At 30.2% G+C, this 25,251-nt stretch overlaps 5 protein-coding genes, 1 long non-coding RNA gene and 1 other non-coding gene across 8 annotated transcripts; 3 read left to right on the forward strand and 4 right to left on the reverse strand.

Annotated features, from left to right (window-relative positions):
• Positions 1 to 847: 847 nt before the first annotated feature.
• On the reverse strand, positions 848 to 2,441 carry LOC110623589 (transcription factor JUNGBRUNNEN 1). The gene is made up of 2 exons (XM_021768587.2): positions 1,730 to 2,441; positions 848 to 1,599 (listed from the first exon to the last, which is right to left on the reverse strand). Exons 1-2 carry the CDS (start codon positions 2,135 to 2,137, stop codon positions 943 to 945), a joined length of 1,065 nt encoding a protein of 354 aa, XP_021624279.1. The 5' UTR covers positions 2,138 to 2,441; the 3' UTR covers positions 848 to 942.
• A 157-nt stretch (positions 2,442 to 2,598) lies between these two features.
• Positions 2,599 to 5,398, reverse strand: LOC110623598. 2 transcript variants are annotated; one of them, XR_006351298.1, is made up of 4 exons: positions 5,175 to 5,398; positions 4,562 to 4,864; positions 3,760 to 3,990; positions 2,599 to 3,272 (listed from the first exon to the last, which is right to left on the reverse strand). It is a non-coding gene; the product is annotated as an uncharacterized LOC110623598 (long non-coding RNA). The 2 variants fall into 2 exon arrangements; XR_006351297.1 differs by lacking the exon at positions 2,599 to 3,272 and having other exon boundaries at positions 3,289 to 3,990.
• A 3,456-nt stretch (positions 5,399 to 8,854) lies between these two features.
• Positions 8,855 to 10,215, reverse strand: LOC110610089 (NAC domain-containing protein 41-like). Its single transcript, XM_021749962.2, has 2 exons — positions 9,739 to 10,215; positions 8,855 to 9,608 (listed from the first exon to the last, which is right to left on the reverse strand). Exons 1-2 carry the CDS (start codon positions 10,144 to 10,146, stop codon positions 8,952 to 8,954), a joined length of 1,065 nt encoding a protein of 354 aa, XP_021605654.2. The 5' UTR covers positions 10,147 to 10,215; the 3' UTR covers positions 8,855 to 8,951.
• A 2,451-nt stretch (positions 10,216 to 12,666) lies between these two features.
• On the reverse strand, positions 12,667 to 14,091 carry LOC110613036 (NAC domain-containing protein 41). Its single transcript, XM_021753946.2, has 3 exons — positions 13,758 to 14,091; positions 13,561 to 13,712; positions 12,667 to 13,430 (listed from the first exon to the last, which is right to left on the reverse strand). The coding sequence occupies exons 1-3, from the start codon at positions 13,966 to 13,968 to the stop codon at positions 12,774 to 12,776; spliced, it is 1,020 nt and encodes a 339-aa protein (XP_021609638.1). The 5' UTR covers positions 13,969 to 14,091; the 3' UTR covers positions 12,667 to 12,773.
• Positions 14,092 to 17,282: 3,191 nt separating this feature from the next.
• LOC110620447 lies at positions 17,283 to 18,492 on the forward strand. The gene is made up of 3 exons (XM_021764191.2): positions 17,283 to 17,576; positions 17,660 to 17,774; positions 17,883 to 18,492. The coding sequence occupies exons 1-3, from the start codon at positions 17,413 to 17,415 to the stop codon at positions 18,174 to 18,176; spliced, it is 573 nt and encodes a 190-aa protein (XP_021619883.1). The 5' UTR covers positions 17,283 to 17,412; the 3' UTR covers positions 18,177 to 18,492.
• A 1,257-nt stretch (positions 18,493 to 19,749) lies between these two features.
• LOC110612431 lies at positions 19,750 to 21,024 on the forward strand. Its single transcript, XR_006348140.1, has 3 exons — positions 19,750 to 20,235; positions 20,343 to 20,552; positions 20,598 to 21,024. It is a non-coding gene; the product is annotated as an NAC domain-containing protein 83 (transcript).
• A 2,872-nt stretch (positions 21,025 to 23,896) lies between these two features.
• Positions 23,897 to 25,251, forward strand: LOC110609579 (NAC domain-containing protein 41). The gene is made up of 2 exons (XM_021749301.2): positions 23,897 to 24,371; positions 24,502 to 25,251. The coding sequence occupies exons 1-2, from the start codon at positions 23,964 to 23,966 to the stop codon at positions 25,156 to 25,158; spliced, it is 1,065 nt and encodes a 354-aa protein (XP_021604993.1). The 5' UTR covers positions 23,897 to 23,963; the 3' UTR covers positions 25,159 to 25,251.

Below are 25,251 nucleotides of genomic sequence, written 5' to 3' on the forward strand. Positions count from 1 at the left end.
TTTAATGCTTATAAATATTAAATTGTAAAGTTAATCTATTAGCTTATTTTTTATTCAAAAAAAAAAAAATCTATTAGCTTATTTATTTCAATTAATAAATCTAATTTATAAACTTACAAGAATATCACACACAAACAGATCTGCTTCGTTTTACACTATTAAGATGAGTTGATTAGTTTTAAAATTAAAATATAATTTTATAATATTCCCTGAAAGAAACTCAATAATGGACATTTTATTTTAAAAAATTAAAAACAATATAATAATAAATAACTTTAATCCATCTATATATCTATTTATCTATCTGAAAGCAGAAGATAAAATCTATACTCTCTATTCACATGTTCCTTAATTTAAGAAATTTTGAATTTTTCTTCAATTTTCTGGATAAATAATTAATATTTTTAAAATGTTGCAGCACACTGAAGGGATTGTAACTTGTAATAATAATAATAATAATAAAATTCATTATTTTTCACTGATGTTTAGACCATTAGAAATGTCAAGTAGAAATGTTTTAGCCCATAAAGCATTTTAATTAATTTAACACTAATACCAGAATTTTGTTGTGAAAAGATTGTTTATTAAATATTAATACGAGTATTAAATTAAATTTAATATGTTTTATTATAGAAATAATAAAATTAGTTTTAATAATATTTTTTATATAAATTTTGTAAAACAAGGCCAAAGAAAAATTAAAATTTTAAATATGTAGTATGTATAGATGATCGGATGTGTGTAAACAAAAATAAAATTAATTAAAAACAACAAATCGTCCTGCATTAGAAAAGCTAATTATAATCTGCATGAGTAGTACGATTTTGCTAGTATGACCGTATGCAGAAAGTGGAAGCTTTGATTAATAATTGCAGATATGGGAATCAATCTATGCATTATAACCACCGAGTTTAATTACAATGAAACTAGAAATAAAGCATACTAATTAACATCCCGCAAAACTGCATTTCTGTCGCAAAGCCCTCCTTGCAGAGGCATCGATGAGGAGAGATTGTTGCCGTTTTCGTCGTCTTTGTTAACTTTGTTGCATTGCATAGTGAGAGGTGGCATGGAAGAGAAGAAGCCACCGTCATCGATGTTCTCCGCCAAAAATTTGCTGAGCTCATCTTCAGGGAAAGTTCCAGTCCCTACGTCCATATCTAAGAGGAGTGATGTTAGATCATAATCTGATGGAAAGTCAAGAAGGGAATTTAATTCTCCATCTGCTAAAAAGACAGCTTCATCTTCAGGGAATCTACTTGAGTAGTCAGACGATACTGGTAGTTGCTCCACTACGAAATTTGAAGGACAACAACTAGTGCTGCCAATGCTCTCTCCGTATAAGTCAACCGGCTCCTGCTGCTTCATCTTCTTTGAGTTCTGATGTCCTTCCTCGTCATCAGCAATAGATCTTTGTTTCTTCATCTTCTTCGTTGGATGCTGATTCCCTTCCTTGTCATCAGCCAAAGATACTTGTTTCTTTTTAACGTACGGGACTATTGCCTCACAATTTGAATAATCAACACCAACTTGTTCTTTCTTGTGAAAATCTCTTGCATGTTTGTTATAGATTCTACACAGCACAGCTTTTCCATCAAACTGCAAAGGAAAAATGCAAGAATCAGTCATACAAAATTGCACAGAATCAATTTAGGACACGATTTTCATTAAGATTAATTAAGGAGTAACAAAAACCCTAAAACAAATCAACTTTAAGGCTTTTACTTACCCCTTCATCGCCTAATGAAAACTCTACCATAAGCCAGCGCCCATTGTTTTGGCCAACGGATTTCAAATTTTTCTTATCAACTTCAAATATGAACGCTTTCTTTGCCCAACGACTCTTCCCTTCAGATTGTTGAAATCGATTTGTTGTTTGGCCTTTCCAGGTTCCAGAACCGGCCCTTCTATCAATCTTGGCTTTACTCATCCTCTTCAAATTGGTGAACACATAATAGAACCCATCAAAGTTCTTGACATTGTCCAAGATCTTCCATGGATTCCCGGCATAAATATCACATTCGGTGATCAAACCAAGGGGTAATGCTTGTCTGTCCAACTTCTTTTGAAGATAGAAGTGAACGAGATCCTCGTCCGTAGGTTTGAAGCGAAACCCACAAAGCCATGGGGACGACATATTTTCTCTCCGGTTTTCTTCCACTCGAAAAAGATATATATTTTCTTTTCTCTTCTCTCTGTTTCAATCTTTCTTGGCACTACAGGTTGTATATTATTTCTGGCCGTTTCAAGTTTTCAATCATTTTTTTCTCTCTTTTTTGGTCTTTTAATCTATAGGAAGGAACCCATATATATAATGACTTGTATAGGTTGCTTGGAAACTAAGCAATAATTCAAATTTTCAAGTTATTTTTTTTATAAATTTATAAAATAAAATAAAATACACACTGTTGTATAGAGTATAATTCTTAAAACTTTAAAAAATATTATATTTATATATTATTTTAAAATATTTTCATTGTACCATTAGTATAACATATTTACCGTAACACAATTAATTTATAAAAAATACATATTGTGTTATATAAAATTTTAATAATAGTTAAAGTGTCATCTATTTATCTCTACTTAAATACCATTTAAATAATAAAATAAAATAAAAGCGTTGAATGATCAGGTAGTTTTTCTTCGCTGTTTTTATTAGAATATTCTCTAATAATACTGAATTTTGATATAACTTTAGATCTAATTTTTACTAGACATAAATTTAATGTAAAGGTACGCAGATAATCCATTGAATTTTGATTCCATTTCTTTTTTTCTTTTAAGTCTGTTCTTATTTTTGTTGAAAAATATATTCTGTTGTTTTTTGCTATCTTCAGTGCTTGATAGAAATTTTATTCGAACGATATTCATAATTATTTATTTGAACGAATGATGCATTTCTAAAAGATAGAATAGAAGGCAATGCCCAAAGGAGTATAAACACAAAGCTAAATGTTGGGATTCTCTTAAATAAACAGTAAAGGCAATCATATTTTCACTTTGACAGAAATTGAAAAGCCATGTGTTGGCTTTATGGTATTTTAATAGAATGTTTGTCCTGGTACATGGTTAATGGAGAACAAATCCCATTACCCTCTATCACTCTCTTATCTGTCTCTCAGATATGCTCCTCAGCTGTTAAGAATAGCTAAGGGACTGTTTATTTATATAAAACTAGAGCGTTTTCCTGAAAAATACTCTATCTACAACCTCCTTAGCTCCTTCCTCATACACCTGCCTCGTGGAGGATTCAGGGCTAAATACTCTATCTACAACCAACAAATTAACCAAAGAACAGAAAAGGGAAGCAAAATGGAAGAGGATGGTATCATGAAAAAACATGTGGTGTCTAATTAATTGCTCAAATAACCTTGTACAAATACATTACTCAGAAGAACATTAATAAACACATGAAAAAAAAAATACAATCAACTTCACAAAATGCCAATGGAACAAAAATATTTCTCAATGTCTAAAAGTGCATAAGTAAGCATTAGTAGATTAATAGAAAATAAACAAAAAAATCAAAAAGAAAAAAGAAAAAAAAAAGCAATATGATCCAGGTACCCAACAACAGATTCAAAACATTATTTGAACAACAGAATAAAATTTTTATCAGTAAACTAACTGTGGTGGGATACTAACTGTAGAATCTATATATCAGCAATTTTTGGCATCTCTGGGATGCATAATTGGAGATGCAATTAAAATATAAAAGAAGATTATATTAAACTGTGAAATAAGCAAATTTCTTACCAAATGTATAGACAGTTGGGCACAAGGAACTCTCAGGAACTGAAAGATTGTTCCTGTATATGACAGTGTTATTGTTGATGCATTCCCAATCTGATACATCATTTCTTGCAGTTTCCTTCTCATTCAAAGGCCTCAGGCGGACTGAAACAATAGTTTTTTCCTCATCACCACTGGACCCCTTTATCGGCTCCTCATCAGCGGCCCCCATCTCTAACCTTTGTCTCAACAAGACTGAAAATCACATAATATGTAGGGAAGTCAATGTATGCTCATATAAACCACACAAATATATAACTTTGCCTCTTTCCATCAGCTCCCTCTCTTTTCCTTAATGTTTAGCTAATGTATTAAGGTCGGAATTTGTTTAATAAAACAGGTTTGCTGGACTCATGGAGAACATAAGGGCCACGCAACCTTAACTGCCACAATCATATACATCGGCAAACTAATCATGGGTTAGTGCTAATTCACTGAAAATTTTGGTCAGTTCTTTGTCTCAAGCAAGAAACCCTTTTTTTTTTATCATTTCTTAATTAAAAAATACAGACATGAACATACATATAAGCCCATTGGTAAGCTATCATTCTTGGAGTCAAACAAATGGTTGTTGTCCAATGTGATTGACGAATTTGGATTTTTCTTAAATGGTCCTAATAACAGTGCCAAACACCTCGATCTTCCCTTGTTACCTTTACACCATCTGGATATGGAATATATTTCGTAGTATAATATAAGCATAAAAGAACAAAATTGTAGCAGTGAAAGTGATAAAAATAAAATAAAATAAAATTTCGTTTTCAACCTTGGAGAGTGAAAATTTCAGATTCTCTTTCAGGAACTATTTGTGGCCTCTGGAAGAATCCTCACCGACTCCATGTGCAGATTATCTGTATTACAACCATCCACACCAAATTGAGACGAGGGCGCTTGGACTTTCTGCTCCAAGATTTTCGTGTATTCGGCTGTTTCGATATCGTCTAAATATAGCCCAGTAACGAGCAGAACTCTCATCACAGGTACCCGGACTCCCAAAAAGCAAATATTGTTCTTATTTTAACCAATATTGCCAAAAGTGAGGCCTTACGAATCAAAATATTGCCTGCATCTATCAAAGGAAGAAGAAAAAGAAGAATATGCATGAAATTGGAGTTCAACAAGTCATTTGAAAATCCAAAATCTTGAACCAGGAACCAGAAAAAGAAATTCAAAATAAAGTTAGAATTCAAAACAGGTATGAATTGAATTCCAAACAGAATCCAATTAAATGTAACTGAACAATGGCTTGACAACAACGGCAAATGAAATTTGAATTTTTTTCCGCGAAATTCTCAGGATCAAGTAGTTTCAAACTTTAAGAAACATTTTCAAAATCATTCGAGAAAAACAAAAAATGTAGACGATTATTATTATCTAACCTGAAGCAGCTCTGATTTCATTAGAAAAGCCGTGAAAATTGAAAGCAGAGAAAATGGAGATCGAGAGAAAACGGATTCTCTCTCTCTCCCCCTGGCCTGTGGGGAATTTTGCGGGAATGGTTTATATGAGAAAACGAAAAATGGAAAATTGGAAAATTTGGAAATGGGATTCTTGCGGGTTAGTTGCCTCCTTAGGCTCGAAGTCTTAGCTGATTTTGGGATGTTGTCAGCCTTCGATGTGAAACTACCGCGCTAATCTAAATTATAAAGCTAAGCTAACCAATTTCAAAAAAAAAAAAAAAAAAAGCGCTAAGCTAATACATCCATTAATTAATTTGCATATTTAGCTTAATTAAAGTTAGTATTATTATTATTATTTTACCTAATTTGCTTCATCCTCAAGCTTAAATAATTCCCTGATTTCATTCGTTATTTATTTGTTAGTTCCATGTTAACTAATCAGATCTTTTCAAGTTTGGTCACTAGTTTTATTTGATTTGGTTTGGTTTGATTAAAAAGTTGTTATTATTGTTAGAAAATCTAAAAAAAGTTAAAAAAAAAAATGTGAGCCATTGACAACACCAAAAGGCAATTAAAGAACTTCAGTTGTTTCCTATCTATATTAATTTAGTTTCAGTATAGTGAATTTGAGTATAAAATATGTGATAAAGTCTTTTTTGTAAACGCTAAAACTCCAAGGTTGAGAATAAGAATGATTGTAGAGATTGTGTAGAGAGTGTATGAAGAAGGGGAAGGCTCATGGCTGTGTCTCCAGTAATGTTGGATGCTATAGCTAAACTAGCAGCCTTTTTTGAATGTTGTTGGCTCCACAACCACAGGCAGACTCAGACAAACAAAAAAGCTGCATACAATTGCAAACCGTAAGAGTGGGGACTGTTTTTGACCAAACAAACACCCCATGTGATCACAAACAGCTGCTAATTACCCTTTCTTTTTTCTCTAAAAGAAAAAATTTCATAAAATTTGCTTTTAGATTATATATTTTTATCATGTTTTATTTGCTTATTAAATAAACCAAGAAGAATATTATGGTTATTTTTATCTGTGTAAAAGTTCTGCTCATCCTGTTTTTATATTTTTTGATATATTTAATTTTTGTTTGATTTTGAATTTGAGACTTATCAACCTGTAAATGACTTAATACAACATGTGTTTTTATATTGTTTTATATAATTTTTACCCCATAATCACATTTACGTTACAATGGAATACTAACAACTAATCAAATGATTGATTGACAGCTTAGATTAACTACTCAACTTGCTAGTTAGTTACTTATTCAGTTCAAATCTCAGCTCATTCACACTTAATTCTGCTGCTTCCACAACACAAATTCTCAAGCACAAAAATACAATAAATGCCGAAGAAATTGCTTATTTTAATGATCAAGTAAAATGAGAAGTAGAACACGCACGTGAAGTTTCACATGCATCTCTTAATGATTTTCTTATCTTTTTTATTTCTTGCATATATATATATATATATATATATATTTAAAGGGGAAAATTGTGAAGAATCTACTTTTGAAAAAGAAAAAAAAAAAAAAAGCAACAAAATTTATGGATATGCAGTCATTTTCGATTTTGAATGGATGAGCTGTGTTGGACTTCAGAAAAGCAGATGCATGTGCTCATTTCCTTATATTATCTTTTAAGTTTGCTTCCTTCTCCCTTTTTCTCATTTAAAACAGTTGTGGTTTGCATTCCTCAGGTCTCTAATCTATGCGGAAAATAAGAATATAATTCCGATTTTTCGTTAGTAATTTTATCTTCGGTATTTTATCGAAGAAATTATTAGTAAATGTTTAATTTTATCGATTATTTTTTAATAATTTAATTAATAAATTTTATATTTTTTTATTTCATACAAACCTTATTTTAATTAAACATCATTAAATAATTATCATGGGATTTTCTTATACACCCTTAGAAACAAATGTGATGATAAATTATTAGTATTATTATTATTATAATTCATGCTCGTTAATTAATTTATATTATCAAAAAATATAAAATAATTATCTCTTAAGTTAGACTATGTGAAAAAAATATAGAATAATTAATATTATTAATTAAACGAATTCCATGCACATGAGAATAGTTGTGACTTAGAATATGAGAATGGTTTTGTAGAATGTCGATGGTCTGTAAAATCTTGGAGTGTTTCAAATTTGTCATCGCCACAATAATTACATATGATTTGATATGATTCTCCATAATTGAAAACCTAACAGATTTGTAAATTCCCTTATATCTTCTTCTTCAATAAATTAATTAAAGATTCGTTTGATTTAAAATATATTTTTTAAAACATATCCATTCCGACCATTATTCCTTATAATTTTAAAATATTATATTATGAATATTTTTATATTATTTATATTTTAAATACTATTTTATTTTATATTTAAAGTATAAAAATTAAATTATTGAAATGTATAAAATCACCAGGGCTGCTCCTTCCGCCTCTAGACCATTTAGTAATTTAGTCCATCATCTAATAAAGGAGCATCATTCAAAAAATAAATCCTCAATATAATACGGCCCAGTGGGAATGAAAAGCTAAAATAAAAATAAATATTTTATTATATATTTAAATAATATTTTATATCTTTGTATTTTTGAATTGTTATTGTTTTTTATGCTTCTTATAAAATTTCATTATTTAATATTTTTATAAAATAATTACTTTACATATTATTATTATTATTTTATAAATTGATAAAATAAAATACACACCTTTTTATAGAATATAATTCTTAAAACTTCAAAAAGTATTATATTTATATATTATTTTAAAATATTTTCATTCTACCGTTAATAAAATATATTATCGTAACATAATTGATTTATAAAAAACATATATCCTGTTATATAAAATTTTAATAAATTTTGATTTTGTTTTTAAAAAACAACATAAATTTATAAATAAATTTATTAACTGATAATAAATTAAAAATAATCCATACAATTATCATTGGGACAAACAGTATATATCAAAAACATATGCAATTAATTTTACTAATTAAAATCAAATCAGTTACTATTTCAATAAAAATATTTAAAACTATTTATTTAAGTGTTTTTTATTTCTTATTTCAATTTGATTAAATCCTCACAACTTATGTATTAAAGTTTTTCATTTCAATTTGTACGTTTGAAATTTTCTCACATTTTAATTATTTAAAACTAAGAATAGTTTATTTTTGTTAAAAAAATCTCTACTGGTTTATTTGCCTATTAATTATAAATTATAACACTTTAATTTATTTCCTATTAAATTATATATATATATAACATTTTCAAGGAAAACAAAAAGAATTAAATAATTTATTAGTAGGGTATAAGTAAATAATTTATACTTGCAGCACAGTGAAGGGATTGTAACTTGTAATAATAATAATAATAATAATAATAATAATAATAATAATAATATTTTTTTCGAAATTAAATTTAATATGTTTTATTATAGAAATAATAAAATTAATTTTAATAATATTTTTTTACATAAATTTTGTAACACAACGCTAACAAAAATTAAAATTTTAAATATATCTGTACATAGATGATCCGACGTATGTAAAAAAATAAAAATAACTAAAATCAATAAATAGTTTTGCATTAGGAAAGCTAATTATCATCTGAGTATGACCATATGCAGAAAGTGGAAGCGTTGATTAATAATTGCAGATATGGGAATCAATCTATGCATTATAACTACCGAGTTTAATTCCAATTAAACTAGAAATAAAACATACTAATTAACATTCCGCAAAACTGCATTTCTGTCGCAAAACCCTCCTTGCAGAGGCATCGATGAGGAGAGATTGTTGCCGTTTTCGTCGTCTTTGTTAACTTTGTTGCATTGCATAGTGAGAGGTGGCATGGAAGAGAAGAAGCCACCGTCATCGATGTTCTCCGCCAAAAATTTGCTGAGCTCATCTTCAGGGAAAGTTCCAGTCCCTACGTCCATATCTAAGAGGAGTGATGTTAGATCATAATCTGATGGAACGTCAAGAAGGGAATTTAATTCTCCATCTGCTAAAAAGGCAGCTCCATCTTCAGGGAATCTACTTGAGTAGTCAGACGATACTGGTAGTTGCTCCACTACGAAATTTGAAGGACAAAAACTAGTGCTGCCAATGCTCTCTCCGTATAAGTCAACCGCCTCCTGCTGCTTCATCTTCTTTGAGTTCTGATGTCCTTCCTCGTCATCAGCAGTAGATTTTTGTTTCTTCATCTTCTTCGTTGGATGCTGATTCCCTTCCTTGTCATCAGCCAAACAGACTTGTTTCTTTTCAACGTACGGGACTATTGCCTCACAATTTGAATAATCAACACCAACTTGTTCTTTCTTGTGAAAATCTCTTGCATGTTTGTTATAGATTCTACACAGCACAGCTTTTCCATCAAACTGCAAAGGAAAAATGAAAGAATCAGTCATACAAAATTGCACAGAATCAATTTAGGACACGATTTTCATTAAGATTAATTAAGGAGTAACAAAAACCCTAAAACAAATCAACTTTAAGGCTTTTACTTACCCCTTCATCGCCTAATGAAAACTCTACCATAAGCCAGCGCCCATTGTTTTGGCCAACGGATTTCAAATTTTTCTTATCAACTTCAAATATGAACGTTTTCTTTGCCCAACGAGTCTTCCCTTCAGATTGTTGAAATCGATTTGTTGTTTGGCCTTTCCAGGTTCCAGAACCGGCCCTTCTATCAATCTTGGCTTTACTCATCCTCTTCAAATTGGTGAACACATAATAGAACCCATCAAAGTTCTTGACATTGTCCAAGATCTTCCATGGATTCCCGGCATAAATATCACATTCGGTGATCAAACCAAGAGGTAATGCTTGTCTGTCCAACTTCTTTTGAAGATAGAAGTGAACGAGATCCTCGTCCGTAGGTTTGAAGCGAAACCCACAAAACCATGGCGACGACATATTTTCTCTCCGGTTTTCTTCCACTCGAAAGAGAGATATCTTTTCTTTTCTCTTCTCTCTGTTTCAATCTTTTTTTTCTCTCTCTTTTTTTGTCTTTTAATCTATAGGAAGGAACCCATATATATAATGACTTGTATAGGTTACTTGCGAGATAAGTAATAATTCAAATTTCAAGTTATTTTTTTATATAAATTTATAAAATAAAATAAAATACACACTTTTTTTATAGAGTATAATTCTTAAAACTTCAAAAATATTATATTTATATATTATTTTAAAATATTTTTATTGTACCATTAGTATAATATATTTACTGTAATACAATTGATTTATAAAAAACACATATCGTATTATATAAAATTTTAATAATAGTCTGAGTGTCATCTATTTATCTCCACTCAAATACCATTTAAATAATAAAATAAAATAAAAGCGTTGAATGGTCAGGTAGTTTTTCTGTAATGTTTTTATTAGAATATTCTCTAATAATACTGAATTTTGATATAACTTCTTTGACCGGGCATAAGTTTAATGTAAAAGTACTCAGATGATCCATTGAATTTTGATTCCATTTCATTTTTTCTTTAGAGCCGTTCTTATTTTTGTTGAAAAATATATTCTGTTGTTTTTTTGCTATTTTCCGTGCTTGATAGAAATTTTATTCCAAGAATATTCATAATTATTTATTTGAACGACTGATGCATTTGTAAAAACCTTCAAATAGAATAGAAGGCAATGACCAAAGGAGTATAAACACAAAGCTAATTGTTGGGATTCTCTTAAATAAACAGTAAAGGCAATCATATTTTCACTTTGACAGAAATTGAAAAGCCATGTGTTGGCTTTATGGTATTTTAATAGAATGTTTGTCCTGTTACATGGTTAATGGAGAACAAATCCCATTACCCTCTATCACTCTCTTATCTGTCTCTCAGATATGCTCCTCAGCTGTTAAGAATAGCTAAGGGACTGTTTATTTATATAAAACTAGAGCGTTTTCCTGAAAAATGAAATTAAGAAAAATGAAAAAAGATTTTACATATGCCATTTTTTAGATGGAGAACTGAATAAGTAATTTTCTAGCATTTAATCAAGCTTTTGAAAACAAATTTAAGGTCTTTTCCACTGTTTCCCTTTAATACAAATTTTGTTTTTTTAACTGTTTTACAAATGGAGAAGAATAGTTCTTTAACGCATCATCATCTTCAACTGAAAGAAGTACGTTTTCCCATGCATGCATCTTCACTTTTTCTTGAATAGGTAATGTGCAGCCATCCACTCTTCACCATTGTTGTATCCAAAAAGTTCTGCAACAGAAATAAAGAAAGTTCTCCAGTAGACAGTCCACTTGAGAGCTTGATCCTTTCCATAAGTTGATTCCATTATTGGCTTTACTAAAGCAGAGTTCTTGTCCATTCTTTTTAGCCATTCCTCACTGCAAATTTTTTAGTAAATCTTAAAAACAGTTACTGCCTATTGCCTTAAGATAGAATACAAATATATCCGAAATGAAAAGTAAAGTTTGATGTTGGTCTTTGATGAATTGCAGAGTTATTATTCATCCTCTCACCTTGTGCATAATGTTTCCATTCACAAGCCAATGGTTAACAACTGAAACATCATCCTGCACAAAAGTTTTCATAAATTAAGTTGTCTTCAGAAATTAAAGATAGCTCTTATGGTGTGCGTTTAATTTTGGATATATTTTTTCACAGCTGAACTATGATTGCCTAATAACTTGTTATTGGATCCAAATAGAATATTTCATTAGTTCTGAGGTGACGAAAAGAAAACCTAATTATAACCTTTTTTTCGCCATTGGACTACAAGTTCCACTCCATGCAAGTCTTGCTTGTAAACATAAAATTTATGATCAAACTATATAAAGATTGTGAATTTTATTCTTTTCTTTTCTTTCACACTATGTGAGGGCAATTACATGCCTTAGCAGGGGCGGACCAAACATTGCCCCTCCTCCTAAAATTTTATATATATATATAGCAATACAAAGATAGAGTTCCTAACCCCTTTTTTAAAAAAAAAAATTAAATTAAATGTATTAGAGCATATGTGTGTGGCAGCTAAGTCATAATTGCACGACTAATGAGCTTCAGCTCGGTGGTATTGGAGTCCATCAGCACTGTGAGCTCTTGGAGCTATTTATCTATATATAAGTCATGATTGCACCATTTTTATTGGATCAGTTATAGTTATAATATACTTTCTTCATTTATGCATTCATTTATTTATATATAAGTCATAATATTTTTTTCGAAATTAGATTTAATATGTTTTATTATAGAAATAATAAAATTAGTTTTAATAATATTTTTTTCGAAATATTTTTTTATATAAATTTTGTAAAATAAGACCAAAAAAATTAAAATTTTGAATATGTCGTGTGCATAAATGATCGGGCGCGTGTAAACAAAAATAAAATCAACTAAAACAACAAATCCTCTTGCATTAGAAAAGCTAATTATCATCTGCATGAGTAATACGTATGATTTTGCTAGTATGACCATATGCAGAAAGTGGAAGCTTTGATTAATAATTGCAGATATGGGAATCAATCTATACATTATAACTACCGAGTTTAATTCCAATTAAAATAGAAATAAAGCATACTAATTAACATCCCGCAAAACTGCATTTCTGTCGCAAAACCCTCCTTGCAGAGGCATCGATGAGGAAAGATTGTTGCCGTTTTCGTCGTCTTTGTTAACTTTGTTGCATTGCATAATGAGAGGTGGCATGGAAGAGAAGAAGCCACCGTCATCGATGTTCTCCGCCAAAAATTTGCTGAGCTCATCTTCAGGGGAAGTTCCTCTCCCTACGTCCATATCTAAGAGGAGTGATGTTAGATCATAATCTGATGGAAAGTCAAGAAGGGAATTTAATTCTCCATCTGCTAAAAAGACAGCTTCATCTTCAGGGAATCTACTTGAGTAGTCAGACGATAATGGTAGTTGCTCCACTACGAAATTTGAAGGACAACAACTAGTGCTGCCAATGCTCTCTCCGTATAAGTCAACCGGCTCCTGCTGCTTCATCTTCTTTGAGTTCTGATGTCCTTCCTCGTCATCAGCAGTAGATTTTTGTTTCTTCATCTTCTTCGTTGGATGCTGATTCCCTTCCTTGTCATCAGCCAAAGATACTTGTTTCTTTTCAACATACGGGACTATTGCCTCACAATTTGAATAATCAACACCAACTTGTTCTTTCTTGTGAAAATCTCTTGCATGTTTGTTATAGATTCTACACAGCACAGCTTTTCCATCAAACTGCAAAGGAAAAATGCAAGAATCAGTCATACAAAATTGCACAGAATCAATTTAGGACACGATTTTCATTAAGATTAATTAAGGAGTAACAAAAACCCTAAAACAAATCAGCTTTAAGGCTTTTACTTACCCCTTCATTGCCTAATGAAAACTCTACCATAAGCCAGCGCCCATTGTTTTGGCCAACAGATTTCAAATTTTTCTTGTCAACTTCAAATATGAACGCTTTCTTTGCCCAATGAGTCTTCCCTTCATATTGTTGAAATCGATTTGTTGTTTGGCCTTTTCAGGTTCCAGAACCGGCCCTTCTATCAATCTTGGCTTTACTCATCCTCTTCAAATTGGTGAACACATAGTAGAACCCATCAAAGTTCTTGATATCACCCAAGATTTTCCATGAATTCTGGGCATGAATATCACAGTCGGTGATCAAACCAGGAGGCAATGGTTGTCCGTCCAACTTCCTTTGAAGATAGAAGTGAACGAGATTCTCGTTGGTAGGTTTGAAGCAAAACCCACACAGCCATTGAAACCCCATATTTTCTCACTGATTTTCTTCCACTCGAAAGAGAGATATCTTTTCTTTTCTCTTCTCTCTGTTTCAATCTTACTTGGCACTATGATTTGTATGTTTCAATCTTTCTTAGCACTACCGTTTGTATATTATTTCTTTCTGTTTCAGTTTTTTAATCTTTTTTCTTCTTTTTGTTTTGGTCTTTTAATCTCTGGGAAAGAGTATATATATAATGACTTGTATTGGTTGCTTGGAGAATAAATAATAATTTCAATTCTCTAATTTTTTTTTATAAATTTATAAAATAAAATGCACACTTTTTTATAAAATATATGACCTAAAACTTTAAAAAAATATTATATTTATATATTATTTTAAAATATTTTCATTATACTATTAGTAAAATATATTTATCGTAACATAATTCATTTATAAAAAACATATATTATGTTATATAAAATTTTAATAAATTTTAATTTTTCTAAAAAATAAAATTAGTCATTTTTTATTTTTTAAAAATATCACAAAAGTCACCCTTTTCAATTAAATTTTAACTTCGAATTCATATGTTTGGAAATGATTTCAATATTATCAAATTAAAATTTATAAAATGATCATCTTGATTTTAAAATACTTGGAGATTTAAAAACTTTTTAATCTAAAATAATATTAAAGGAAATTCCTTTCATTAAATTTTCAACTTTAAAATTCTCCATTTATATATATATATTTCATTCATCAGATTTTGCTGATGCATTTGTTCATTCATCAAATCTTCATCTTTCCACTAGACAAAGTTCATAATTACGTTTCGCTTATGTGTTTAAAATTTATATCACGCTTTTAGGCCGTAACGCGGATTCGTACTTCACAATACGCTTGGCTGAGGTAATCAATATATTTATTCTTTTCTTTCATTTTTTTTTTCAAAAAGGAAACATCGAAGAAATTTCTTTTTTTTTTTTTTTCTATAATTTGTACTTTCGCTCAAACAACCTTCCTACAAACGGTATCTTTTTATTCAATTTTGCATTCTAATCGTTGATGAATCCTCTTCCTTTTTTGTTTTTCTAAAATTTGCATTGATTTATTTATATATATAAAATTAAATTCTAAAATAAGTCCAAAAAATTGATAAATAACATTATTTAAATTTATATAATTATGTTAATTTATATATTTATATTAAGTGATATATTTAATATATTTTATTTTTAATTTAAAATTATATTTTTATATTTAATAATGTTACAAATCAATATATTCATATGAATGAATTTTATCATTTTTTATTTTTTTGACTAATTAATATATTTATAATAAATAAAATTTATTATTTTTATTATTATAATTTATATATAACTTTTTAATTTTTTATCATTACTATTAAGTATGTGATTTTTTAGTATAATATATTAATCACAATAAAATAAAAATTTTAACATATATATTTATTTTTATTTTATTATAAATAAAATGAACAAAAAATTATAACCAATATTATTAATTAATTAATATTACATATTTTTCATATTTTATTTGAATAATAATACATATATGAGAAATTGCTAAATGTATTATTAACCCTACATAGTAAATTTATAATTTTTTTATATAAAATAATAATTAATATATGTTAAATAGAATTTATTGTTTTTATCTATTGAATGACTTTTTGATTTTCTTTTTTTTTATATATTATAAATACATTTTATTATATCGATTGTTGTTAACCTTTTAATTTTCTATTATTTTTTAATATAATATATTATTAAAATTATAATAAAAATTTTATTGTGTTTTATCATTAAAAAAGTTATTATATTTTTATTTTAATAATAAAAATAATATTAAAAATATATTTACAAAAATTGAGGAACTACCATATAAAAATATATTTAGATAATAAAAATAAATTATAGTATAAATTTTTTTTTACTATCTCACAATAGTATTAGTGTATTGATTTCATAATTTTTTTTAAATCATATTTAATATAACTTAATTAATAAATGTTATATATTTTTGTTTTTCTAATATAAATAATTATATAGAATAAATATATATAATTGATTAAAATTATTATAAAAATATTAATTATTATAAAATATAAAATAATTAAAGAATTAATGTAATTAATTGCTTAAAATATTATTCAATTAAAATTTAATTTAATTTAAATAATTTATATAAAAAATAATTACATATAAATAATTAAAATATAATAAAAAATAAAATAGTGTTTGTAATACTTCAAATAAAAAATTACAAACTTTAAATAATTAAGTTATTAAATTTAAATTATTATAATTTATTATATCTGTGATAATTTTAATTTTTTTACTCTCTATAAAAATATAAATTTCCCTATATAAAATCCACTTAATATAATCTCTTTCACACCATAGCTTATATACATTTGTTGATATATGATTTTATTCTTGATTAATTGCTGAGATTTTAAATTTTTTACTCTAAAATTGAAAATCATGCATATTAATTAAATTTTTAATTCTCTTCTATAGTTAACTTTTTTATGCTACGGCAGTAGATTATATATTTAATTAATATTTTTCTTATATTATTTTTTAAAATAAAATAAAATATTATAATCTATTCTCCATCAATCAATAGTTTCAAGTTTTAAATCTGAATTTTAAAAGTAAAATATTTTATTTATTTTTATTAAGACAATGAATTTATAAAAAAATATATTATTTTATAAAATAATTTTATATTATTCTATATAATAGTAATATAAAATATTTTAATACACCTTCATATAATTTAAATAAATATAATTAGTATAGTTAAAACAATAATCTTTATGTACTAATCCTAATATATTTAAATAAATAAATAAATAAAGCATATGTGAAGATGTAGAGTATATCTTTATATTAATTATTTCAAACATAATACACTTTTAAGAAAAATGAAATAAGGTTAGATCACAACAATTGAAACTTACCTATTTAATTGATGTGTTATTGTATATGTAATAATCTCCCTTCCAATTTTTCATTTTGGTATTTGAATTCGAAATTTCTAATTAATAGAAAAATATTTAGAAATTGAGAAGTGATATACAGGCCACTTCGGCTTGTGTCTCATGTATAGATACCGAGATACTTTAAATAACAGCAAGATTAAAAAAAAAAAAAAATTACTATCCGTGAAAGGCATGAAAAAAATTATGAATGCATTCCAATTTGTCCTTGATTGGTAAGAGAGAATCTGCTAGGAAAGTTCCTCATAACCCACAACGGGAAGAGTAAATTTGAATTGAAAGTGGTAAGACATTTTCCACACTTCCGGCTTTATAAAAGCAGGGTGTGGTAGTTATGTGATGCATACACACTAAGGAAGATAATGCATGTAAAGCATGTTTGAGCAAGTAATCAAAGATCTTTAATTAGAAAGTTCGTAATAGCTAGAGCCTTAGAGAGAAGAAGAAGGAAAAAAACAATGGAGATCGAGGAAGTGAGCAGCTGTGAGGCACTGCCTCTTCTCTCCTTGAATCATGTTTCTTTGTTGTGCAGATCAGTGTGGACTTCTATGAGGTTCTATGAGGATGTTCTGGGATTTGTTCTCACCAAACGACCCTCCTCTTTTAATTTCAATGGAGCTTGGTTAGTCTGTTTCATGCCTCTTTCCTTTTCTTTTACTCTTTTTTTAAATTCATATTTATTATCCTCTCGATTTATACATGTAGGTTGTATAATTATGGGATTGGGATACATTTGATTGAGAACCCAGCCATCGATGAATTTGACCCCATTGTTGAACCTCGTCCAATTAATCCCAAGGATAATCACATCTCCTTCCAGGTAGGATCAGTAAAGACTACAAGGATACCATTTCGAAAAAGCAATTTCATATTCAATTTCACAGTAGTAATGATTTTTTTTTTCTGAAATGTTATTAATATTCGACAGTGTAGTGATGTTGGACTTGTTAAGAGGAGGCTGCAAGAAATGGGAATGAGGTATGTGACAGCAGTGGTGGAAGATGATGGGAACAGGGTGGATCAGGTTTTCTTTCACGACCCAGATGGGTACATGATCGAAATCTGCAACTGTGAGAACATTCCAATTATTCCACTCTCCTCCTGCTCATTCAGGCCCAGAAATATGGGAAGCTTCAAAAGGGCAGCGCCCAACAAATGTGGGTTTATGGAGAATGTGATGATGGAGAGCTTGAGTATGGACATGATGAACATTTCTTTCTGATCAGCTCCAAGATTTGGAAGGAAAAAGAGGGGAAAAAAAAACAAAAGAAAGAAACTTTCCATTTTTTTTTCTTCAATAAATATCAAGTTCCCTTATATGGTAATTGGGTCATCATCAAGAGTTTGTATTTGATCATGAGGGTGTGTTTAATAATAAGATTGTAAGAAAGAAATATGAGTTTGGGGTTTATGTCTGTTAAAGTACCGTAAAGCCAACATGTGGCTTTTCAATTTCTGTGAAAGTGAAAATATGCTTGTATCTACTGTTTATTCAAGAGAATATCTATAATTCGTACTGTATTTATACTTTGTGGTCAGCGCCTTCTATTCTAGTCGAAACTTTTTAGAAATGCATGTCGTTAGAATATGATTTTTAGCAAATAGTAGAGATGCCAGGAAAAAAACAACCTATGTTTCAACAAAAATAATGAAAGGCAAAAAGAAAGAAAGAAAACATAATCAAATTTCAGTAGATGATACCAGGAGGAAATAGTTAATTCTCAGCTGAGAGAGTATTCTATCCTGCAAACAAAAATAAAAAATCATCTGCTCTCGTCACACTAAATGCAACCAGAACTGCTCAAAAGAATTTGCATATACAACTCTGACTCGCTGCCTAATTGTAAATCAAAATGCTTGGAGTATAGAGTAAAATCCTAGAAGGTAAAAGAATGAGAATTTCTCAAAAAGCATCATCAATAACTACTGATTGAAGAAACATTTTGGCCTCATTATATCTGGCTAAGGTTCCACAAAAACTTTATAACAGCAACAAGAATTTCTTGCAACAGACATCATTTGCTTTACATAGAATACCACAGTTTAGTAAATCACAAAACGTTTTTTTGTGATTTTCCCTCTTTTATTTGCACCAACAATTCCTAACACTTGGATTATTTTTTTCTTCTAATAAGAAATTGTCCATTTCCCCAAAACAAATATCCTTGAATGGAAGGATTTTTTGTTCATCAGTAGACAAATCATAACAAGAGAACTTTCTGTTTTTTGATCAAGGAAGTAGTTGCTTGAGGCAGTCCATTTGAGTATATACTATTTCGATTTTCACAAAAGCAGAGGAACGGATAAAAGCTTAGTCACTGGACATTAACTACACAATTCCCTTAAGTTCTGTTTTCTTAGAATAAAGCTATATCTCCCTTAAACAACTAGAACAGAAAAAACTCCACTGATCTTTTCAATTCTAAAAATAACCGACTTCTTATATTTGAATGAATATATATATTTAAATGAATATAAATTTTTTTGTGGCATTCACTTTCAGAACTATCAGAGATAGTTGACAATCCAACGATATCTGCGTAATATCCCCTTTTATTTAAAAAAAAAAAAAAAAAAAAAAAAAAAAAAAAAAAAAAAAAAAAAAAAAAAAAAAAAACCAAATTGAGTGGAGATAAATACATAAAACTTGGGGGTGGTTGGGCTGGGCTGGGCTATTATTTGGCCGATATTTTTTTTTTCCGGGAATTATTAATTAGGTCCCAAGCAACAATATATAAGGTCATTACTAATATGGACTTCCTTCCAGAGATTAAAGACTGAAACGGAGAGAAGAACTGAAAGACTGAAAGAGAGAGAAGAGAGACAAAAAAACGGTATCCTTCTTTAGAGCTGAAGAAAACGAGAGAGGAAATATGGTATCCCCATGGCTGTGTGGGTTTCGTTTCATGGCTACCGACGAGGAACTTGTCCACTTCTATCTTCAAAGGAAGGTGGACGGACAACCATTGCCTCCTGATTTGATCACCCACTGTGATATTTATGCTGGGAATCCATGGGAGATCTTGGCCAATGTCAAGAACTTTGATGGATACTATTATGTGTTCACCAACTTGAAGAGGATGAGTAAAAACAAGATTGACAGAAGGGCCGGTTCTGGGACCTGGAAGGGCCAAACTACTAATCGATTTTCTCAAGCTGAAGGGAAACCTCAGTGGGCGAGGAAAGCGTTCGTGTTTGAAGTTGACAAGAAAAATTCAGATGCTGTTGGCCCAAACAATGGGCGTTGGCTTATGGTAGAGTATTCGGTAGGCGATGAAGGGGTAAGTAAAAGCGTTAAAGATGATTTGTTTTAGGGATTCTGTTACTTTTTAATTAATCTTAATGAAAATCTTGCCCTAAATGGATTATGTGCATTTTTGTTTTGCAGTTTGATGGTAAAGTTGTGCTGTGTAAAATTTACAACAAACATGCAAGGGATTTGCTCAAGGGGAATCAGAATCCAACAAAGAAGACGAAGAAGCAAACATCATGTGCTGATGACGATGAAGGGGATCAGAACCCAAGGAAGAAGAAGAAACAAAATTGCACTGCTGATGACGAGGAATTCCCAATAGCGTCTGACTTCACATCAAACATGGTGGCTGGCCCTGATCACTTCCGATAATCAAATCTGATGATTGAGCCAGCAATGCCGGCTGAAGATGGAGCTGCCTTTTCCGCAGATGAAGGATTAAATTCCCTTCTTGACTTTTCATCAGATCATGATCTATCATCACTTCTTTCCTCAGACATGGACGTAGGGACTGGAACTTCACCTGGAGATGAACTCAGTAAATGTTTGGCAGAGAACATCTACGACGGTGGCTTCTTCTCTTCCATGCCACCTCTCACTACGCAATGCAACAAAGATAACCAAGAAAACAAAGACGACGAAAACGGCGACCACCCCTCCTCATCGATGCCTTCTCGCGACTTCTGGTTTCCTTGGGAGAGTTTTGCGGAATGTTAATTATTGAGTAGGAACCATACACTAAGTAGTATGCTTAATTTTCAGCTTCATTGTAAATGAGCTCGGTAGTAACAAGTATTAATCAAAGATTCCACTTTCTCCAAATTGTCTTTACATACTCTTGCAGATGATGATTGGCATTCCCGATGGAATATATTGTTGTTTTTAGACAATATTGACGTTTGTACAGATTTCATGCTGTCTATTTTTTTTTTTTTTTTTCTTTTTGCCAGAGATTTCATGCCATCTATACTATATATATATGACACAAGGCAAGTATAATGTGATATCTGCTACTATATTTCCTGCAGAATATTAGGAGCTCATGATAATAATAATAATAATGCACAAGCCGCAAATTTTGATTGTGGTGTAACGTCTGTTAATGGGAAAGTGATTATAGATTGCAATTAACACATGGATATGTAATCTCTTACAATGCAGAAAACTTAATTCGGATGATAATAATTCAAGCTATAACTTATGGATGAATCTCTCTCTTCATGTTAGGATGAACTCAAGAAGCTAATAAATAAGGACATTTTACTCTCTAATCTTGTATATATTATACTCGAGTCTTTACATTTAATATTAAATATTTGGTTTATATCATTTTTTGAGTTAAAAATGAGAATTAGAAAATTTTATACTGCTCTTGTGGTTGTAGGGAATTCAAAACAAGAAAACTAAACAAGGAATGTATAATGAAAGTAGAGTACAAACAAGCAGAAAGGGAAGTTAAAAATGGGTTTGGATACTCATAAAATAGCAAGCAATTAACCACATTAGAACCTCCATTATCTAGTGCAATACCAAACATGACCACCCAAAATCTTTCTATATAGAAAAGAGGTAACTCTATATGTCTATCTCCGTTCTGACTGATAAAACCATTACGTAGATAAACACAACACGTCTAAATGAAAAGCTTTCCCTCAGAGTTCAACTCTAAAGCCATTTCGCATTTCTCCACTTAAACTGGGGTTCCTTGTAGACTTGCCAGAGAAATTTTCCGGACAAAGTCCATCTTGCAAATATTTATCCTCAACCTGTGCACTTTTTAGATTACGTTGAAGCTTTGTGCACTAATTTTCATAATCTAAAAAGCTTTCTGTAGATCTGTTGCTTTATTTCCATGTCAGCTCTGTATATCTCATCAGCAAACAAGTCTTATCCTTCCAAAACATAAAAGAATTTATGTTTAATGGCTATGAATAGTTCTGTGAAAGTGGAGAAGCATACTAAAGCTAAAGAATGCATAAATGAAGAAAGTATATTATAACTATAACTGATCCAATAAAAATGGTGCAATCATGACTTATATATAGATAAATAGCTCCAAGAGCTCACAGTGCTGATGGATTCCAATACCACCGAGCTGAAGCTCATTAGTCGTGCAATTATGACTTAGCTGCCACACACATATGCTCTAATACATTTAATCTTTCTGAAGACAACTTAATTTATGAAAACTTTTGTGCAGGATGATGTTTCAGTTGTTAACCATTGGCTTGTGAATGGAAACATTATGCACAAGGTGAGAGGATGAATAATAACTCTGCAGTTCATCAAAGACCAACATCAAACTTTACTTTTCATTTCGGATATATTTGTATTCTATCTTAAGGCAATAGGCAGTAACTGTTTTTAAGATTTACTAAAAAATTTGCAGTGAGGAATGGCTAAAAAGAATGGACAAGAACTCTGCTTTAGTAAAGCCAATAATGGAATCAACTTATGGAAAGGATCAAGCTCTCAAGTGGACTGTCTACTGGAGAACTTTCTTTATTTCTGTTGCAGAACTTTTTGGATACAACAATGGTGAAGAGTGGATGGCTGCACATTACCTATTCAAGAAAAAGTGAAGATGCATGCATGGGAAAACGTACTTCTTTCAGTTGAAGATGATGATGCGTTAAAGAACTATTCTTCTCCATTTGTAAAACAGTTAAAAAAAACAAAATTTGTATTAAAAGGAAACAGTGGAAAAGACCTTAAATTTGTTTTCAAAAGCTTGATTAAATGCTAGAAAATTACTTATTCAGTTCTCCATCTAAAAACTGGCATATGTAAACACAAATTTTCTTTTTTCATTTTTCTTAATTTCATTTTTCAGGAAAACGCTCTAGTTTTATATAAATAAACAGTCCCTTAGCTATTCTTAACAGCTGAGGAGCATATCTGAGAGACAGATAAGAGAGTGATAGAGGGTAATGGGATTTGTTCTCCATTAACCATGTAACAGGACAGACATTCTATTAAAATACCATAAAGCCAACACATGGCTTTTCAATTTCTGTCACAGTGAAAATATGATTGCCTTTACTGTTTATTTAAGAGAATCCCAACAATTAGCTTTGTGTTTATACTCCTTTGGTCATTGCCTTCTATTCTATTTGAAGGCTTTTAGAAATGCATCAGTCGTTCAAATAAATAATTATGAATATCGTTCGAATAAAATTTCTATCAAGCACTGAAGAGAGCAAAAAAAAACAGAATATATTTTTCAACAAAAATAAGAACAGGCTTAAAAGAAAAAAAGAAATGGAATCAAAATTCAATGGATCATCTGCGTACCTTTACATTAAACTTATGCCCAGTAAAAATTAGATCTAAAGTTATATCAAAATTCAGTATTATTAGAGAATATTTATTCAACGCTTTTATTTTTTTTTTTTTTAAATGGTATTTGAGATATGTGTTTTTTTGTAAATCAATTGTGTTACGGTAAATATGTTATACTAACGGTACAATAAAAATATTTTTAAATAATATATAAATATAATACTTTTTGAATTTTTAAGAATTATACTCAATAAAAAAGTGTATTTTATTTTATTTTATAAATTTATAAAAAAAATAACTTCAAAATTTGAATTATTACTTAGTTCCCAAGCAACCTATACAAGTCATTATATATATAAAACTTGAAACGGCCGGAAATAATATACAACTTGTAGTGCCAAGAAAGATTGAAACAGAGAGAAGAGAAAAGAAAATATATCTCTTTTTTGAGTGGAAGAAAACCGGAGAGAAAATATGTCGTCCCCATGGGTTTGTGGGTTTCGCTTCAAACCTACGGACGAGGATCTCGTTCACTTCTATCTTCAAAAGAAGTTGGACAGACAAGCATTACCTCTTGGTTTGATCACCGAATGTGATATTTATGCCGGGAATCCATGGAAGATCTTGGACAATGTCAAGAACTTTGATGGGTTCTATTATGTGTTCACCAATTTGAAGAGGATGAGTAAAGCCAAGATTGATAGAAGGGCCGGTTCTGGAACCTGGAAAGGCCAAACAACAAATCGATTTCAACAATCTGAAGGGAAGACTCGTTGGGCAAAGAAAACGTTCATATTTGAAGTTGATAAGAAAAATTTGAAATCCGTTGGCCAAAACAATGGGCGCTGGCTTATGGTAGAGTTTTCATTAGGCGATGAAGGGGTAAGTAAAAGCCTTAAAGTTGATTTGTTTTAGGGTTTTTGTTACTCCTTAATTAATCTTAATGAAAATCGTGTCCTAAATTGATTCTGTGCAATTTTGTATGACCGATTCTTGCATTTTTCCTTTGCAGCTTGATGGAAAAGCTGTGCTGTGTAGAATCTATAACAAACATGCAAGAGATTTTCACAAGAAAGAACAAGTTGGTGTTGATTATTCAAATTGTGAGGCAATAGTCCCGTACGTTGAAAAGAAACAAGTATCTTTGGCTGATGACAAGGAAGGGAATCAGCATCCAACGAAGAAGATGAAGGAACAAAGATCTATTGCTGATGACGAGGAAGGACATCAGAACTCAAAGAAGATGAAGCAGCGGGAGCCGGTTGACTTATACGGAGAGAGCATTGGCAGCACTAGTTTTTGTCCTTCAAATTTCGTAGTGGAGCAACTACCAGTATCGTCTGACTACTCAAGTAGATTCCCTGAAGATGGAGCTGCCTTTTTAGCAGATGGAGAATTAAATTCCCTTCTTGACTTTCCATCAGATTATGATCTAACATCACTCCTCTTAGATATGGACGTAGGGACTGGAACTTTCCCTGAAGATGAGCTCAGCAAATTTTTGGCGGAGAACATCGATGACGGTGGCTTCCTCTCTTCCATGCCACCTCTCACTATGCAATGCAACGCAGTTAACAAAGACGACGAAAACGGCAACAATCTCTCCTCATCGATGCCTCTGCAAGGAGGGTTTTGCGACAGAAATGCAGTTTTGCGGAATGTTAATTAGTATGTTTTATTTCTAGTTTAATTGGAATTAAACTCGGTAGTTATAATGCATAGATTGATTCCCATATCTGCAATTATTAATCAACGCTTCCAC

The sequence above is a fragment of the Manihot esculenta genome, chromosome 1 (assembly GCF_001659605.2).
Source record: "Manihot esculenta cultivar AM560-2 chromosome 1, M.esculenta_v8, whole genome shotgun sequence".
Classification (NCBI taxonomy): Eukaryota; Viridiplantae; Streptophyta; class Magnoliopsida; order Malpighiales; family Euphorbiaceae; genus Manihot; species Manihot esculenta.

Coding starts and splice junctions, on each gene's coding strand:
- LOC110610089 (XM_021749962.2), bottom strand. CDS start 10,146: ATGTCGTCGCCATGGTTTTGTGGGTTTCGCTTCAAACCTACGGACGAG. Junction 9,609..9,738: donor TTTCATTAGGCGATGAAGGG/GTAAGTAAAAGC, acceptor TTTCCTTTGCAG/TTTGATGGAAAAGCTGTGCT.
- LOC110613036 (XM_021753946.2), bottom strand. CDS start 13,968: ATGGGGTTTCAATGGCTGTGTGGGTTTTGCTTCAAACCTACCAACGAG. Junction 13,713..13,757: donor CACCAATTTGAAGAGGATGA/GTAAAGCCAAGA, acceptor GAACCTGAAAAG/GCCAAACAACAAATCGATTT. Junction 13,431..13,560: donor TTTCATTAGGCAATGAAGGG/GTAAGTAAAAGC, acceptor TTTCCTTTGCAG/TTTGATGGAAAAGCTGTGCT.
- LOC110609579 (XM_021749301.2), top strand. CDS start 23,964: ATGTCGTCCCCATGGGTTTGTGGGTTTCGCTTCAAACCTACGGACGAG. Junction 24,372..24,501: donor TTTCATTAGGCGATGAAGGG/GTAAGTAAAAGC, acceptor TTTCCTTTGCAG/CTTGATGGAAAAGCTGTGCT.
- LOC110620447 (XM_021764191.2), top strand. CDS start 17,413: ATGGAGATCGAGGAAGTGAGCAGCTGTGAGGCACTGCCTCTTCTCTCC. Junction 17,577..17,659: donor TTTAATTTCAATGGAGCTTG/GTTAGTCTGTTT, acceptor TTATACATGTAG/GTTGTATAATTATGGGATTG. Junction 17,775..17,882: donor ATAATCACATCTCCTTCCAG/GTAGGATCAGTA, acceptor AATATTCGACAG/TGTAGTGATGTTGGACTTGT.
- LOC110623589 (XM_021768587.2), bottom strand. CDS start 2,137: ATGTCGTCCCCATGGCTTTGTGGGTTTCGCTTCAAACCTACGGACGAG. Junction 1,600..1,729: donor TTTCATTAGGCGATGAAGGG/GTAAGTAAAAGC, acceptor TTTCCTTTGCAG/TTTGATGGAAAAGCTGTGCT.